The following is a 19,946-nucleotide window of genomic DNA, read 5'->3' on the forward strand; positions in this document are numbered from 1 at the left end:
TGCGTGTATGTGCCTGTGTGCGCGCGTGTGCGCGTACAAGTGCGTGCGTGTATGTGCCTGTGTGCGCGCGTGTGCTCGTACAAGTGCGTGCGTGTATGTGCCTGTGTGCGCGCGTGTGCTCGTACAAGTGCGTGCGTGTATGTGCCTGTGTGTGCGCGCGTGTGCTCGTACAAGTGCGTGCGTGTGTGCGCTTGTGTGTGTGCGCTCGTACAAGAGCGTGCGTGTGTGCGCTTGTGTGTGTGCGCTCGTACAAGAGCGTGCGTGTATGTGCCGGTGTGTGCGCGTGTGCTCGTACAAGAGCGTGCGTGTGTGCGCTTGTGTGTGTGCGCTCGTACAAGAGCGTGCGTGTATGTGCCTGTGTGTGCGCGTGTGCTCGTACAAGTGCGTGCGTGTGTGCGCTTGTGTGTGTGCACTCGTACAAGTGCGTGCGTGTATGTGCCTGTGTGTGCGCCTGTGTGTGTGCATACAAGTGCGCATGTGCGCGTATGTGCTTGTGTGTGCACGTACAAGAGCGTGTGCACGTGTGTGTTCTCCACACAGATGAATCTACGTCACTGGGAGGAACAGGAGTTGATATACTTCCTGCTATGGAAAGGTTAATTAGCTCATGTGCAGACTTCACATCTCTCAGATGAGCTGCCAAACATGGACTTTCTCTCTCTCTCTCTCTCTCTCTCTCTCTCTCTCACACACACACACACACACACACACACACAGCATTCCTCTTTATCTTTTCCTCTTCCTCCTGTTTAAATCACGGATTCCAACTTCTCCAAAACTGAAACACCGCCAACAAAACTTGAGAAGGGAGCAGACGGGGCACCCACGGGACAGGGGGCAATAAAATACTGAGAGAGGGAGGGAGGGAGGGACGGAAGGAAGGAAGGAAAACTGTAAAGGAAAAACGGGGTAAAAAAGACAAAAAAAGAATGAAAAACAGGAAAGACGAACAGAAAGGAAAGAAGGCAGACAAGAAACAAGAAATTAAGCGAGAAAGAAAGAAAGGAAACAAGTGAAAGAAGAAAGAAAAGAAAAGAAAAATAGCAGACAGGAAAAAGGGAGGAAATGCAAGAAGGATCAAAAGCAGTAAAAAATTTAATGAGCAAAAAGGGAAGGGGCAGAATAGAAAGGAAAGAAGATCAAAGGAAAAGAATGGGGATGGGAGGAAAAAATTATGACTGTAAAAAAAGAATAGAACGAAGGAATCAGTAAAGAAGGAAAGATAAAGGGAAAAAAGAGTAATAAGCAGAAACTGTAACTTCTCTGTGTGTGTGTGTGTTTATGCTCCACATTACCATGTTCTCCACACGTAGTTCAAAGGGCATGGGGTTGTATACCATCAGCTGCACCTCACACACATCCCCCTGCACCCACTGGAAATCTGTAACACAACCAGAGATACAAATCAATACTAATAAACAAATATATATATATTTACACACACACACACACACACACGTTGTTATATATATATATATATATATATATATATATATATATATATATATATATATATATATATATATATATATATATATATATATATATACTGTATATATATATATATATATATATATATATATATATATATATATAAATAAGAGAGAGAGAGAGAGAGAGAGAGAGAGAGAGAGAGAGAGAGAGAGAGAGAGAGAGAGATGGATGGATGGATGGATGGATGGATGGATGGATGGATGGATGGATGGATGGATGGATGGATGGAGAAAGAGACAGATATGGATAGAAATAGGGTTATATATAGGTTATATACAGACAGACAGACAGACAGACAGACTCTTGTGTGACACTTGATTCAAACAGTATTTTGGAACACGACCCAAATTAAACAAGTGCCCAGCCTGCTTTCATGTCTTTACCTTTTGAATTGTGCACCTCCCACTATCTGTCTGTGTCTGTGTGTGTGTGTTTGTGTGTGTGTTTGTGTGTCTGTGTGTGTGTGTCTGTGTGCGTGTGCGTCTGTGTGTGTCTGTGTGTGTCTGTGTGTGTGTGTGTGTGTGTGTGTGTGTGTGTGTGTGTGTGTCTGTGTGTGTCTGTGTGTGTCTGTGTGTGTGTGTGTCTGTGTGTGTCTGTGTGTGTGTGTCTGTGTGTGTCTGTGTGTGTGTGTGTGTGTGTGTGTGTGTGTGTGTGTGTGTGTGTGTGTGTGTGTGTGTGTGTGTGTGTGAAGCACTAAGCTCTGATCTCAGCCGGGAATTCACAGAACGGGACCAGATCCAGTTAAGAGTGTGTAAGCAGCACTGCAGGGGATCATCACACATGGACAGCACGCTCGGCATTATGGGAAATATGTTTGGGGATTACAGGAATCTCTCACGCTCGCTCTCTATACACACACACACACACAGCTCCACAAGAACATCACGATTTACAAAGAAAGAAAGAGAGAAGCGTGTGAGAGAAAGAGCGGAGCATGTGAGAGAAAGAAAGAGCAAAGCGTGTGAGAGAGAGAGAGAGAGAGAGAGAGAGAGAGAGAGAGAGAGAGAGAGAGAGAGAGAGAGAGAGAACGGAGCATGTAAGAGAAAGAAAGAGCAGAGCATATGAGAGAGAAAAAGAGCGGAGCATGTGAGAAAAAGAAAGATTGAAGCGTGTGAGAGAGAGAAAGAACGGAGCGTGTAAAATAAAGAAAGATAGAGAGAAAGAGCGGAGCGCGTGAGAGAAAGAAAGAGAGAGAGAATAAGGGGAGCGTGTAAGAGAGAGAAAGAGAGAAAAAAAAAGACAGTGTATGTGAGAGAGAGAGTAAACAAGCGGAGCGTGTGAAAGAGAAAGAGCGGAGCGTGTGAGAGAATAAGGGGAGCGTGTAAGAGAGAGAAAGAGAGAAAAAGAGCAGAGCGTATGTGAGAGAGAGAGAGTAAACAAGCGGAGCGTGTGAGAGAGAAAGAGCGGAGCGTGTGAGAAAAAGAAAGAGAGAGAAAGAGTAAAGCGTGTGAGAGAAAAAAGAGCGAAGCGTGTGTGAGAGAGAGAGAGAGAGAGAGAGAGAGAGAGAGAGAGAGAGAGAGAGAGAGAGAAAGAATGGAGCATGTGAGAGAGAGAAAGAGAGAGAGAACGAGTGGAGCGTGTGAGAGAGAAAGAGAGAGAGGATGAGTGGATCGTGTGAGAAAGAGAGAGAACGAGCGGAGAGAGAGATAGAGAGAAAACAAGCAGAGCGTGTGAGAGAGAGAAAGAGAGAGAGAACGAGCGGAGCGGGGCGTGCGAGACTGCAGTGAGAAACTGAGGCGGTGCAGCAGGTGTAAAAGCAGGCCAGTCAGGAGGTTTTGTGAGTGACAGTAATGGATCTCCACAAGGACTCGTGTATCTACAGTAATCCTCAGGCTACAGCTGCAACACGTCAGCACTGAGTCACACAGAGCGAATCATCAGAATATAAAATACACTGTAATAGAACAAGTTTTACTTTGGAAATGGAAATGTATCACCACCGGGGACATCAAGTCTTTTACATATTTACTCAGAAACCTTGGGGTTAAAGAGGCTAAGGAGGAGTACCAAGATATCAGATATACTCGAGTATCAAAAACCTATTATGGTATTAGACACACTAGAGATAGAGTACGAGTGTGTATATACATAACATGAGCCTTTTCTAAGACAGGGTCTGACACAGCACCTCGTGTTTTCAGCTGTAAGGAAAATCAATAAGTGGGCTGTTTGTTATTGTGCTTAGAGACTGCAGTTTTCTCTCCACACATCACACATAAAACATATTACTCATATCTGAGTAACATTTTCTCCTGATGCGTTTATATGCTCGGTAACTGTGTGTAGTGAGATATGCTGTGTGTAGGAGAGTTAGAGGAGAAGTTTGCACTGAAAGGAAGAAAAAAAGAAGGTAAAATGCTTTTACTGGATTGCTTGTGAGGATGGATGGAAGGAAAGACAAATGGATAGAAAATGAATATAAGAGAAAGTAAACTGAGAAGAAAGTCTGAGTGTCTGTGTTAAATTAGCTCTGTAATGTTGTATAAACTGCTCTGTCTCTATAACAGTCATCAATAGTACCAGCAAGACTGTTATATTTATTTATACACAGACTACCAATTAACCTGATGGATTACATCCAAACTAATTAATTAACCAATCCAGAGCCCAAATAAGACTATAATCCAAAACCCAGACGCGACTCCAAGCCAAAACCCAGACGCAACATCAATCCAAAACACAGAAGCGACTCCAAGCCGAAACCCAGACGCAACTCCCATCCGAAACCCAGACGCACCAATACACGACTCCAATCTAAAACCCAGACGCACCCATACACAAATCCCATCCGAAACCCAGACGCGACTACAATCCAGAACCCAGACGCACCAATACACGACTCCAATCCAAAACCCAGACGCACCCATACACGACTCCAATCCAAAACCCAGACGCACCCATACACGACGCCAATCCAAAACCCAGACTCCAATCCAAAACCCAGACGCACCCATACAGGACTCTAATCGGAAACCCAGACGCACACATACACGACCCCAATCCAAAACCCAGACTCCAATCCAAAACTCAGACGCACCAATAGACGACTCCATTCCAAAACCCAGACGCACCAATACACGACTCCAATTCAAAACCCAGGCGCGACTCCATTCGGAAACCCAAACGCACCCATACACGATTCTGATTTGAAACCTAGACGCACCAATACATGACTCCAATGCAAAACCCAGATGCACCAATACACAACGCCAATCGGAAACCCAGACGCACACATACACGACACCAATCGGAAACCCAGACTTCAAGCCAAAACTCAGACGCACCAATAGACAACTCCAATCCAAAACCCAGACGCACCAATACACGACTCCAATCAAAAACCCAGGCGCGACTCCAATCGGAAACCCAGACGCACCCATACACGATTCTGATTCGAAACCCAGACGCACCCATACACAACTCCAATCAAAAACCCAGGCGCGACTCCAATGCAAAACCCAGACGCACCCATACATGACTTCAATCAGAAACCCAGACGCTACTCCAATCCATAACTTAAACCCAAAGTTTCATCCTAACTCTACCACAACACTAAATTACTTATATAGACCCAACTTTAATCCTCACTTAAACACCAAAACCGCCACCCAAACCAAAACTCTAAAGCTCTAAAACTCTGAGCCCAAACCCCTCAAATCATAACACACCTTTATTCACAACATCCTCCCTGAAGAATTGTTTAATCTTCACCCAAAATCAGCCCAAATTAAATACAAAGTGATGAACACAAATCTCTGTGCATTCCACTAGGCTTTAATAACAACATAATAACATCCAGCCCACTCTGGAAACACCAGAAGCACAGGGAGGAAGTCGGAAATGACCCGTGTGATTAATAAGTTTGGTTTGGTTTTTAAGTGCCTGGTGCATTTGGTATTTTCGCTGCTTCTCGCTATCTGATTTAAAAGATGCGCACAGGGCTTTGCTAATCCTGGCTACGCTCAGTTTTTACATTTCAGAGTGCAAGTAACTGCGTTCTTTGTGCAGACGCTCCTCTCGAGGTTTTCCTTAATTATTCAGACCTGGAGCGAGCTAACGTCAGCCACGAGTCGTTCTTCATAACGGTGCAGGATGATGAGATCTCAGGAGCTGGTTTTTCCTCTCTGAATGATGTTTCCTGACAAACAAAGTGGTAAAAAGCAGCTTAGCTGGAGAATCTCAACAGGTTCATAAACCTGGAACTGCATCCACAGTCTGGACCTTCAGATCTACTCTCAGGTGAAATTCTTCACATATAAAAACACACAGTTCAGCAGCGGGATATCGGCGTAAATGCTTCAGTGATTGTCAGATGTAGATTCTCACCGAGAGCTACATCAATACAAAATTAATTTAGACTCTGCGCTTTAATCTTCATGTTCAAAAGGCAAAGAGAACATCACTTTGCTTTGATAAAGGACTAACATGCTTATGCCGTAAACGATTGCTGTATTACCAGACATGTTCCTCTACCCATATTAGTGCCTCCTGCTGAGCAGAAAAAATCAATATGTACACCACTATCACATTATTGGAGTGAGTATTTTTATCAGGCCACTCACATATGTTTCTGCTCCCCATGTCAGCTGTGCACAACAATATAAGGGAATAACACAATGGAAGTGATTTCATATCCTGATTAACCCATTATAAATACCCCAATAACTCAACACAATACCCCAAACCCAAAAACAACTCTAACACAAAACACAAAACAAAAACTCTGTTAAGCAAAAATAATCCTAAAATGCTAACTCAAATCCCAATCAATTCCTCCCAACCCAACAACAACCAAATATTCTAATTTCTCCCAACCTAACAACAACCAAAAAATCCCCAATCCTCCAAAGTCCAGCAACCAAAAATCCCCAATCCCCCAAAGTCCAAAAACAACCAAAAAAACCCCAATCCCCCAAAGTCCAACAACCAAAAAGCCCCTATCCCTCAAAGTCCAACAACAACAACCAAAAAAACCCAATCCCCCAAAGTTCAACAACAACAACCAAAAAAACCAATCCCCAAAATCCAACAACAACAACCAAAAAACCCTAAATCCTACAAAGTCCAACAACCAAAAAATACCCAATCCCCCAAAGTCCAACAACCAAAAAACCCCAATCCCCCAAAGTCCAACAACAACAACAACCAAAAAACCCCAATCCCCCAAAGTCCAACAACAACAACAACCAAAAAACCCCAATTCCCCCAAAGTCCAACAACAACCAAAAAACCCCAATCCCCCAAAGTCCAACAACAACAACCAAAAAACCCTAATCCCAACAACAAAAAAACCCAAATCCCCCTGCTAGTCTAACAAACAAAAACAATTCAGTAAGTAATATATATATATAAAAAGGGCAGAAATAAAAAAAAAAAAAAAAAAGAAAAAAAGAAGAGAGAACAGAGGATAAAGTGAGTGTGAGAAGAAGGACAGATGAGAGGATAAGTGAAGCCTGGTATCCTGTGGAGTAATGGAATGACAGTAAAGCCATGAGGGAGAAAGCGAAAGATGGTAGAACATGGAAAAGTTGATGCAAAAAAACAAAACAGGTAAAAAGACTAAGACTATTAAAGCATATAAAAGAGATCAAGGGAAAAATAAAGAGAGAGCAAGTGAAACGCAGAGTTGCCTCCTGTGGAGAAAGAGTGAGAGGGAGAGCAGGATGATGGGGAGACAGAGAGAGAAATAATGAAAAAGAGAAGAGTACCAGCTCAGGCTCCTTCCAGCCGAGAGTGGCTCAGCATGACAATTAGAGGAGATGACATTAAGATTCTAAAAGAAGACCCCGAGAGAACATGCTTAAAGGAAGTGAACAGTTTATTCTGCGTTAAAGCCTTGATCAATTAAAGAATCACTGTGTGCTTATAGAAACTGATGATGTTCCATCATCCAGGACACGGTAGTGTAGGTTAAAGGCAACACACACACACACACACACACAATAATTACACTCCTCACATGCCTTTCAATCACTCTCCATGAACAAATGCTGACAATTTAAAAACATCTAACCATCATGGGTGGGGAATGAAAAATGAAAAGATAGAAAGATAGAAGGTCATTGACCAGTAGTTTGTAATGAATGGATGGATGGATGGATGGATGGATGGATGGATGGATGGATGGATCTTGCTCAAGGACACAGAAGTGGCAGATTGTCAGTGCTGGGATCTGAACTCACAACCTTCCGATCAGCATAATGGATGTAGAAGTCAGGAAGTTTGGAAAACACAAAAGGATGTATGGATGTATGAATGGAGACACAAAATAAGGAAGATAGATAGTAGGACAAAGGATTCAAAAAATTAAAAAGTAAAAATAGTGTGGGAAAAAATGAACTTCTTTGATTTTCTGGATGGAGGGATGGATGGATGGATGGATGGATGGATGGATACCAGTGGATTAGCATACATGGATGGATGGATGGATGGATGGATGGAGATGGATGGAGATAGATGGAGAACAGTAGATTAGCATACATGGACGGACGGACGGACAGACGGACGCACAAACAAACAGACGAATGGAAGGATCTTATTTTCTGGTAATGTGTGGCTTCCAGACCAGTGGTCAGCCTACCACATCAGTCAGTAGGAATGTCCCAGTCTGTATTACAGGCTTGATGATCACGTCAAGCTGAGTTTAGTGACATGCCTCTCAGAGGAGTCGTCCTCTTTTACCCAGCATTATTCTTTTCATGTCCACTATGAGATCATTAGTGCAGTGCCTGGTGTTCACAATCACAGGACTGTCCAGAAGAAAAGCCACAGTGGGTGCAGCTTTTGATTTGATTAAAGATTTTATTTTAAAAAGCAAAACTAATTAAAAAAAAGCTGTAACAATGGAACTTCTCTTACCGACGACACAGACTCTCATATACACACGTCGATTTTCAGAAGTCAGATTGCAGTTCCCACTCACAATAACACAGTAAAGTCAGACTGTAGCCCTCCTACACACTCACGCCACAACCAGTCAGTCTCGATTTTAACAAACTCACTGAACCCATTCAAACCCCAAGGTCGTACTCGCCTTAACGCTGTAACCACTCAGACCCCAGTTTCAACTCCCAATTATGCCATAAATAGTTTGAATCCAAAAACTCCAATGCCTCTCATTCCAACAACCAAATACTCCAATCTCTCCCAGTCCAACAACCAAATACTCCAATCCCTCCCAGTCCGACAGCCAAAACTCCAATCCCTCCCAGTCCGACAGCCAAAACTCCAATCCCTTCCAGTCCAACAACCAAAACTCCAATCCCTCCCAGTCCGACAGCCAAAACTCCAATCCCTCCCAGTCCGACAGCCAAAACTTCAATCCCTCCCAGTCCAACAACCAAAACTCCAATCCCTCCCAGTACAACAACCAAAACTCCAATCCCTCCCAGTCCGACAGCAAAAACTCCAATCGCTCCCAGTCCAACAACCAAAACTCCAATCCCTCCCAGTCCGACAGCAAAAACTCCAATCGCTCCCAGTCCAACAACCAGAGTCCAATCCCTTTCAGTCCAACAATAAAAAAAACCTCCAATCCAGCAACCACAATTCTAATCCCTCCCAATCCAAACCCTCACAGTCCAGCAACTAACGACCAGAAAATACTCCCAATAAAACCATAACCAGTCAGACACCCCAATCCCTCTCAGCCAAACAACCAAAAAAGAACCCATTAAACAACCTTTTCCAGCCTAAACCTGGACCGTATCCCAGCATGCCTGTGGTGAGCCACACTTTAGACATATTGACTTCTCTCTGTCACTCTGTTCACAAAGTGGCTTCCTAGAGTGCAGGTGAACTTGAAGTGCCTGGGCAAATTCTGCATTCACACACACCCACGCCACACATTTTGGTTTCTTGAAGGGCCTCATTAACTAAAGCACAGTCAAGTAAAACAGTAAGGTGATCTGACTTATTAAGAAGAACATTAGAGGAACATCATGAGCTCTACAGGTAGAAGATATAAATTCTACAATGAGGTAAACATGGAAGAATGTGACTGAGCTTTCACCACAATGTTCAGGTTCAGTGGAGTTTCCTTATGTTTTTCTTTCTGTCTCTTTTTGATGTCTCTTCAGTTCCTTCTCTTTTGTATATCCTTCCTTCCACTCATCCTTTCTGTTTAATTTTATTCTTGTGTTCAATTTTCAACCTACACTATATGGCAAATGTTTGTGGACACCTGACCATGAGACACACACATTTAGAACCTCATACCACATTTAGTCCTCATTTCCTGTTAAAAGAAGCGCGAGTCTTCTGGAAAGATGTTCCACTAGATTTTGTGGAGATTCATTCAGCCACAAGGGTGTTAGTAAAGTCAGGTGCTGATGTAGGTGAGAAGGTGAGTCAGCATTCACATTCATCCCAATGATGTTTAATATCAAAGAATTATGTGTCCTGTACAGTTTTGTAGGAAGAACCACATATGGCTGAAAAAGTCGGGTGTCCAAATATTTTTGGCAATATAGTGTGGTGCCACCTAGAACATAGTGATCCAGATTAACTTCTCAGAGTGGTGACTGAACGCTGGATAAAAGTACTGATGGATACTGTCATGATGGTTGATCAGTTCTTTTATATACGGGTTCCAAAAGAGTCCCTCAAACCCAAACATCTCAAAGTCACACAATGAGACGGCAGGAACTATAAATGCATTTTGGAAAAAAAAAATGCATTTTTAAGCAAAAAATAAAAACGCTTTCAAACTAAAATTACTTCATTGATTTTTATTTTAAAATCAAAAGACGAATGAAAACTGCAGCAGAACCTGAGTCAAAGAAAATTAAACACTAAAGATGCGAAAATAGAAGAGAAAATATAAAAAGTGAGAGAAAAAAAATAAAAATAAATAAATAAAAAATAAAACACCACACCACAATCTGGATCTTCTGATGACATTCAGCCACATGAAAAGACAAAATAAATTGTAGCTTTTGCTGTAAAAAGTCGTGTGTGTGTGTGTGTGTCTCACTTTGATAAAGGTCTTCTCTCTACAGACATCTGGTGTGTGTGACTCAGCCCTGTTCTGTGGCAGGAGGTTGAGAAACCCAGAATATACTCTCCCTCACTTTCTCACACACACACAGACACACACAGACACACACAGACACACACAGACACACACAGACACACACAGACACACACAGACACACACACACACACACACACAGCAGAAGGACCGAACAAAATTGAAACACATCCACACTTGAAGATTTGAAAAGAAATAAAGAACAGACTGACTCACACACACACACACACACACACACACACAAAGAGTATAAATTATGATAGTGATCATAGGAGTGTTTTGAAGCAGGACTATATAAATATCTGTGTGTGTGTGTTTCAGTTTTGGCCGCTGGGCACAAAGACACCGCACGCATTGCATTATGGGGGGAAAAAAAAGTCAAAGGATGTGGAAGATTAATTTTATTAAAATGAAAATATCCTAATGCTGCATTGTATCTGAAACATTCAGGTGGGTGGAGCCATGCAACAGAAAGGGCGGAGTTTAGTGCAACAGTTGTGTTATGATTGGTCAGAAGGTGTTTGGTCTTCTAAAACAGCAGCTAGCGACCTTTACATGTGCTCTAATACATTAATGTTTCCATGGTAACAACTACTTTGGAAGGAGTCTCCAGTGTCCGCATGTTGGAACACTTCGCTTGCTTTCTTTTTTTTGCCCTTCATTCCTTCTTTCGTCTGTTCATTCCTTCATTCGCTGTCTTTCGTTCATTCTCGTGTTCATTCGTTCTTTTTTGTCTCTGCGTTTGTCGTCTCGCTCGTTCGTCCTTACATTTCTTCCCCCTTTCGTATGGTCTTTAAATTTTTCCTTTCTTTCTTTTGTCCTAGTTTCTACTTTTCTTTTGTCCATTCCACCAAATGAGATGAGCAGAGATGAGATGAGTAGGAGAGTGAGAGGAGTAAAATGATTGAGATAAGATGAACAGAGATGAGCAAAATGAGTGGGATGAATGAGATGAGCAGAGATAAGGGGGATAAACAGAGATGAGCAAAATGAGTGCGATGGGATGAGCAGAGACGAGCAGAAATGAGATGAGAAGAGATGAGCAGAAATGAGATGAGCGAGATTAGCAAGATGAGCAGAGTAGAGATAAAATTAGCAGAGATGAGCGAGATGAGATGAGTGAAACGTGCAGAGATGAGATGAGCAAGATGAGATGAGAGGAGCGAGATGAGTGAGATGGGAAGATGAAATGCGCAGAGATTAGCAGAGATTAGATGAGCAAGATTAGCGAGATGGGATGAGAAGAGATAAGTGAGATGAGAAGACATGAGCAGAGATGAGCAGAGTAGAGATAAGATGAGCGAGACAAGCAGAGATGAGATGAGCGCATTGAGCAGAGATGAGCAGAGATGAGCAGAGATGAGCAGAGATGGATCTAGCAGCCTGAAATCGTACAGCTTTATTTCTTTTGAAAGAGCCGCTGCAAGTTCATGCGGAACAGCCATCTGTCCACGAGGCTCGGCTGCCAAGATCTGCAGAGCTCTCGGATTCCATAAATAAACATGCTGAAAGAAAAATATCTACCTCGATGGGAATTTGGGAAAAAACAAGAGAACTTTGAGGGGGGGCATGAGCAAACCGGACGGAAAATTCTGAAGGACGTTGGCGCTGTAATTAAAAATCAGAATACTCCAAAAAGTCTCAGGAGAGCCTTCCAAGGTGAACTAGTACGGCGTTGCACTTCTCATACAAACTCGATTTTTTTCCATAAAAAAAGCCACCTTTTACAACAGCAATGAGCTGAAAAGCAACTCAAACCATGAGAAGGACCAGCTACAACAGCAGGAGACCACCAGGTGGTTCCACTCGTGTCAGACAGGAACCGCTCAAGACTTCACGGCAGAAGACCTTCAGCAGTGGGTTTCTCAAATGGAACAATGTTCTTCTAGACTTTTCAGCTTTTTTTTTTATTCTTTTATTTGTTCTCTATGTTCTTCTGTCCATTCATTCTTCTGTTCTTTCTTCAAATTTGCTCCCTTTTTGATCTTTCCTCTTTGTTTTTGTTTTTATCTTTTTATCTTTCTTTAATTTCAGTTTATTCTCATTTTTTGTTCTTTCAATTGTTACTGTTCTTTCTTTATTTCATCCATTAATTCTCTTTCAATTGTTCAACTTTCTCCTAATTTGTTTGTTTGTTTATTAATTCTTGAATTATATTAATAATTCATAAATATTGAATTTTCTTTCAATTTATTTTTTTTCCCCACTTTAATTCTTTTAGTTCCTTCATTCGTTCTTTAAAAATTTTTTCTTTTTGCTCTTTAATTAACTCTAACCTTGAGATATCCTTGAGTTTTACTGGACCAACAGTAAAATCTTCTCAAAACTCCCCTGCTTTGAAAGAGTGTTTTATAATTCATTAGAGTTCTAGTGAACACTTATGAGACATTTCATGCAAACATCAAACAACGAAGCAGTGGTGATCTGGAATGGAAGAGTGTTCGAGAACATGCTTATGACTCCTGGAAACCTCTGAACTGCAGTATATTAAAGCAACCTTGCTGTCATCTTCTCACTAAGCATCAAAGACCTGGAATAGTGGAGATCTAGAATCTTGAACATAACTATGAACCTTTAAATAACAATAAACATCAGCAACCTTACTAAAATCTTCTTGTGAACATCAAAAGACCTAAAACAGTGGAAAACCTTTGAATTGCAGTAAACAACAGCAACCTTTCTAGAATCTTCGACAACCTCAAATGACCTGGAAGAGTGGAGATCTAGAATTTTGAACATGCCTAAAAAACTACAAGAACCTTTTTAGAATCTTGTGTACATCAGAAGATCTGGAACAGTGGGAAACATTTAAACTGCGGTAAATTACAACAACCTATCTAGAATCTCCTCTTGAAGAAAAGAAAAAAAAAAAAGACCTGGAATAGTGGAGGGCTAGAATCTTGAAAATGCCTAAAAGTCCTGGAAACCTTTGAGCTGCGGTAAACTGTACCAAACTTTCTAGAATCTTCTCGTGAGCATCAGAAGACCTGGAATGGTGATTATCTAAAATCATGAATATGACTATGATTTCTGGAAACCTTTAAATAGAATAGAATAGAATAGAATAGAATAGAATAGAATAGAATAGAATAGAACAGGTTGCTCGAAAACTGGGGTCAGAGTGCAGGGTTGGCCATGATACAGAGGGTTAAGGGCCATGCTCAAGGGCCCAAGAGTGGCAGCCTGGCGATCCCGGGGCTTGAACCCCCGACTATCCGATCAGTAGCCCAGCACCTTAACCATTGAGCAATCACTTCCCCTCAAACTTTGAGCAACCTTGCAGGAATCTTCTTGTCAAATGTCTGTGCTCTAGAACAGGACAATCCGAGAACAGGTCTACGATTCCTGAGCTTTATCAGTCCACTACAGTCCATATTCCTCCCACCACACAGCACCAGGGTGAAAGCTTGTTTAAGGCTTTATTGACGTACCGATCTTCTTGGAGCGTTCTTCTCCTCTGGTGTGGATGCTGATAGGGGAGTAGATGAACGGGCTGGCGGCGCTGACGTTCGGCCCGAGCAGACCCTTCACCTTATGTGGGCGAAGGCTGGCAGGCAGGTTCAGCAGAGACACCGACCTGAAGAGAATAAAGAGGAATGTTGCATAACGTGAAACACAATTACAGTGAAGTGAGCGCTTTGCCGTTTACGCTTTGCTAATACCTAGCTTCCAAACAGAGCACTTACTTACTGACATTTCGAAAAATTTAAAACATCCTGCGTTCCTTCATTAGAACAAAATGTCAAACTCCAGCAAATCGGACATTGGCGAAGCGCCTTGGGGGACGTGTGCTGTCAGCAAAACACCCGACACACACTTGCGGAAGGAAAAGATTGGCGTTTACTTTCATTTAGGTGCTTTTCAGGGCTTTCCCACAGCGTAGCAGAAGTGCCGAGTCTGCAACATGCTCAGAGGATCAGTGGAGAGCAAAATGGACAGTCGTTTCTGGCTGGAGGACGAGGAAGCAAGCTGAAGTTCACTTCTCATTTTACTGACTTCTTGAGCTAGCCTGCAATGAACCGCCTCAGGCTGGAAAAACATTCCTGCTGCAACTTCTTTGAGATGTTCAACTAAGCGACTGTTGATGCACCAACAAACCATGTTAGCTAAAGAGATATTACCTTTTTCCCTTGAACTCCATGGATACACCTTTCCTTTTTTTGGACAATTTAAGAATAAAGCTCATCTTTTTCACCACGTTAAGCTCTCGAGGGTCGCTATTGATGCTAAAGGTTGACCAATTAAAAAAAAACGAGAGCGGCCTCTAGAGGTGAATTACTGACTCCAAGTGCTGTTTGTTTTTCCATTCGAGACTGCGCGATGCACGGAGAGAGAGCGCCCTATTCTGTTTATTAATTGCATAATTATATGTATTAATTCATATATTCACATTTATTCCTTTCATGATTTAGTGCTGTTTTTTTGTATAAAGTTCAGGACTATATTACATCAAGTGTTGTGTTCTCTTGTGTACTGTTGCACATTCAGGCTAGAAAAAACACTGTTGATGCACCAACAGTGTTTTCATGGATGTAGATTTACATTTTTGAACAATTTGAGATTAAAGCTTGTCTTTTTACCCCAAGTTAAGGTTCCTTAAGGGTCGTTGTGATACCCTGAGAAGAACATAGACTACGAGAACCTACTGTTACACAACGAGGCTGGAAAAACACTCCACATTCCTGCTGCAACTTCAACTAAGCGACTGTTGATGCACCAACAAACCATGTTGGCTAAAGAGATACTGCTGTAGACCAAGACACAACTCCAGGGGGTAGCAATTGCTTTGGAGGGTATTAAATAGACCTTTTGCCTTTGAACTTCATGGATACATCTTTAAGTTTTTGGACAATTTCAGATTAAAGCTGGTCTTTTTTACCATGTAAGGTTTCTTGAGGGGCGCTGTTGATACCTTGCTTGGAAAAACACATACCTTCTGAAACTTCCTTGCTAAAACTGCGTTCAACAAAGCATCTGTTCATGCACCAACAATCCATGCAAGCTAACGAGATGCTACTGCAGAGCAAGTTTTTACTTTGGACTTCATAGATGCACCTTTAATTTTTTGGACGATTCAGGGATAAAACTCGTCTTTTTGCCCCCACGTTGGGGTTTCCTGAACATCGCTGGTACAGTTAGTAACCGTACACCTGCATGAAAGACAACATTCCCTCCGAGGTAAAGACGAACCGTGCTCGAAGGGAGAATGCGGCGATAAATCCAATAAACTAATTGAAACGCCTTCATCCATTCAACGTCCGAGATGATTCCAGATTGAAGGCGAGGCTCCGTCGCTTCGAAATGAACTCTTTAATCTCGCGAGCCCGAGTGTGGCAGGACGCTAACTCCGAGGCGAGACCGTTAACGGTGACATTTATTCTTCTAACGAGACAATGATTTCTTAAATGGCGAGAGAGGAAAGCCATAATTCATTCAAAGTAATTGTGCAAGCAGGGCCTCAGTCAAGCTGCCATGTAAAAGCTGTTCATCCGTTTGAAAGGGGGAGAGAGCAGAGGGAGGAGGAGGAGAGAGAAGATGCTGTGAGAGACACGACGCTGTCGGGGTTTGCGTTCCTGCAGACAAATTGAGGATAAATTCGAAAAAAACTTGCGATTTTTATAGCATACATTGTTTCTCTTCTTGGCTCAGGCATTCCTGGATCTCAAATCCTTTCCGACGTACACCAAAAAACAAGAACTCATCACACTGATCTGAGAACTGTCCAAAAAGGGGCGTGGTCTAATATTCTAAACAGCTTGGTTGATTGTCTGAGGGACACTTCGGGTGAAGTTTCAGACGCCAAGCTCTCAATCAGTTTGAGATAGAGATAGATAGATAGAGAGATAGAGAGAGAGAGATAGAGAGATACAGAGATAGAGCGAGCCATTTTCTTTTTTTTCCCCCACTCAGATACACATTATAACAAATGACACTGATGGATCCTACAAATCGTGAAACTGGATCGAGACACGTCCAATCTTTCACACCCACCCACCTGACAATAGGCAGCTTGGTTAAGGCCACCGGGGGCAGTTTGAGTCCGTCTGGAAGCATGATGACGTTCATCCCTCCGGGACACTTGGAGGTGTAGTTCTCCAGACTCTGAGTCACCTCCTTCTTTTCTGTGGACACAAAGACAAGGACAAGGGTCACAAACTGCACGAGTAATCAGGGGGATGGCAGCAGATATACGGGTTTAATAAAGAAAGTGATCTCATTAATAAAGGGCGATGTGGTTCAGTCCGTTTGTTTGATACCGAGACGAAAGAAAAATGCAGGGTAACCTTTGGGGTTTTTTTTTTTTTTTTTTTTATAATTATTTTGGTGCGAGTGGGCTGTAGAATTTAAAATGTGAATTCTCAGTGGAAGGAACAAAAAAGTTAATTTCCCTAAAGTTTAAATATAATTATAATTAGTTTATATGAAATCTATTTAATTTACACAAAACTATACAATACTATACTACAAAACTTTACTAAAACAGCCTTCTTTCACCTTAGAAATATTTCTAAGTTAAGAAATATGTTATCTATATCTGATGCAGAGAAGCTCGTCCATGCGTTTATGACCTCTAGAATAGACTACTGGAATGCATTACTAGGTGGATGTCCTGCATCATTAATAAACAAGCTTCAGTTAGTCCAGAATGCGGCAGCAAGAGTTCTCACAAGGTCAAGAAAATATGATCATATAACCCCAATCTTATCGTCCCTACATTGGCTTCCTGTTAAGTTTCGAATAGACTTCAAACTACTGCTACTCACTTATAAAGCACTAAATGGATTGGCCCCCATGTATCTCTCCAGGCTTTTAACACGCTACAATCCATCACGCTCCCTGAGATCTCAAAACTCTGGACTTCTAGTAGTTCCTAGAATAGCAAAGTCCACTAAAGGTGGTAGAGCATTTTCACATTTAGCTCCTAAACTCTGGAATAGTCTTCCTGACAGTGTTCGGGGTTCAGATACACTCTCCCAGTTTAAGTGTAGATTAAAAACATATCTTTTTAGCAAAGCCTACACATAACACACATCACACACATCACATCACAACCTTGTGCTCCAGAATATATGATTACATGCACATTATCAACTTGTGCTGTTAATATCATGAACAGCAGCTACGCTAATTCCTCTCCACTGCTTCTCTTTCTCTCCCCATCCTGAGGCTTCCTGAGCTTTGGCCAACTCCAGTCACGTCCCACCTCATGAAGATTATGGACTTCCTGAACCATCTAAAAACGTACCAGTGCCAACTGGATCCCACTACATGTGTGGAATTTTGACATTGGACCTCCTGGAGTGTTTAAAGGCTCTGGCATGGAGAAGCTGATGCTGGATCTGTGATGATCACAAATGTTGAGCTCAGTAGCTCCTACATTTATACCAAAGACTGTAGAAAGAATATTTACTTATAATCTTATACTCCAGTAATCATGTTAGTTCTCACTCTCCAGTGTTCTGTATTGTTGAAAGATTTATGATCAAACTCTTGATGTCACCCATATGAGGATGGGTTCCCCTTTTGAGTCTGGTTCCTCTCAAGGTTTCTTTCTCATTACATCTAAGGGAGTTTTTCCTTGCCACAGTCGCCACGGCTTGCTCATCAGGGATAAATACACACCATTCACCTTCACTGTTGATTTCTGTAAAGCTGCTTTGAGACAATGTCTGTTGTGAAGCGCGCTATACAAATAAACTTGACTTGACTATACAAAAGCGAATTCATTTTATTTAATAAATATATAAATAGTTAATATAATAGTAAATATAAATATATACTGATGAGATGCAGTACGATCAAATCCATTACGGTGCGGCGCGATCCGTTTTCCATTTTATGTGGGTCAATGCAAAAAAATATACCATGGTGTCCAATTCAATAGATTGCAGATAGTTTACTTTTATTTATTTTCTTCAGACTCCGTGCTTTCTGACTTCTAACGCATGGCTCCTGCGTGAACACGCCTTTGTAGTGCAAAATTAAAGAGAAAAGATATCAAACTTTCTTTTTCTGTTTTGTCTCCAGGAAGATGCAGCTCTACCTCTGCCATGTTAATCTGTATTCTAAGTGACTCTAAGGAGCGGTGCTGAAAAAAAGCGCTCGAGAAACGAGGAGAAATCAATCTGCGAACTCTGACTGTACCCCAGGTCTTTACTTTACCAACACCCTTTTTGTTAAATGTGTCTGGCACAAATCTCCACAAGCAAAATCTAGTGGAACGTCTTCCCAGAAGAACCGAGGGTTATTGGTATTATTGGAATATTCTTATCGCTTCTTTTAAATTGCCTCTGAAGGGATATCAAGCGAGAAGGTTGACCTGCATCTGTTTCGGATCCCGAAACATATTTTTTTTCCAGCGATAAAAAAATCTGTTTCTGTTTATTCCTTGTTTAGCTTTGTCTGGGTACAGCACACTCCATAATGGACCTTTTATTAAAAACTGAGATGCTGTCCTCTGTCTTTTCAAACTGAACCAAAAAAAATGTAATTAATAAGATACACTGCCAATCAATCAGCGATTGGAAAAGAGAAAGAAAGAAAGAAAAAAAAACATGCAAATGAAACGCCGAACTTCTTAAGAGCCCTCTGGGGGAAATCAGTTTCCTTCTGCTCTCGAGAGGCCATCACCCACGGCGAGATATGAATTTAATGAGGCAAATTATCTGAGCTGTGGTAGATCATGAGCTAGAAGGGTTTGATGGGTTTATGGGGGGGGGGGTGTTGAGACAATCAAACCGCTCTGAGCTGTGCTGAAGTGAAGACCACTGATATACAGCCTCGATTGGAACCAAAAAAGTCATCAGAGAAGGGAGGAAGGTTGGTCGGCGTAAAAGAATGGATCTGTCTGGTGGGAATCGTAACTAAATTCTAGGAGTATTAATCAGTTAATTAAATTTGTTATTCCATCAATTCCTGAGAACTTCCTTCCTTACTGTAGTATCCAGTGGCACGTTTCTAGTTTCAGAGTCCCTGACCAAACCATTGTTCCAGAAAAGTCAACTCTTGTATTTGTATTGCAGATAAAACTCAGAGATCAGAGATAATTTGGCACCTTTTTTTCTGCTGAGGAACCTGATGGCATGAGGGAAAAAAAACTGTTGCATAGTCTTGATGTGAGGCCTGAATGCTTCGGAACCTCTTTCCTTATAGTATGAGCATAAAGAGTGTGTGTGAAGAGATGGTCTTTCCTTAGCCTTCTCAGGATGTAGAGATGCTGCTGGGCTTTCTTGATGATGGAGCTGGTGTTGAGTGACCAGGTGAAGTTTTCTGGCAGATGAAGTTGTCCTCGATGACATAGCAGACATGGTACATTTACATTTGCGGCATTTAGCAGATGCTCCGGTCCAGAGCGACGTACAAAAGTGCTCCGAGTCTCACACAATGAATAAATCTACACTGGCACAGATAAACTTGAGAG

At 41.9% G+C, this 19,946-nt stretch overlaps 1 protein-coding gene across 2 annotated transcripts in view; it reads right to left on the minus strand.

Moving 5' to 3' along the window:
• The window catches only part of trappc9 (trafficking protein particle complex subunit 9), a 188,472-nt gene that overhangs the window by 135,116 nt on the left and 33,410 nt on the right, over positions 1–19,946 (minus strand). For both annotated transcript variants that reach the window (XM_083546769.1, XM_083546768.1), the window contains 3 exons: positions 16,521–16,647; positions 13,957–14,102; positions 1,296–1,381 (listed from right to left, as the gene is read on the minus strand). In XM_083546769.1, coding sequence (XP_083402895.1) covers positions 1,296–1,381; positions 13,957–14,102; positions 16,521–16,647 — 359 coding nt within the window. The remainder of the gene's footprint in view (positions 1–1,295; positions 1,382–13,956; positions 14,103–16,520; positions 16,648–19,946) is intronic.

Source organism: Silurus aristotelis (genome assembly GCF_946808225.1).
Source record: "Silurus aristotelis genome assembly, chromosome: 7".
NCBI lineage: Eukaryota > Metazoa > Chordata > Actinopteri > Siluriformes > Siluridae > Silurus > Silurus aristotelis.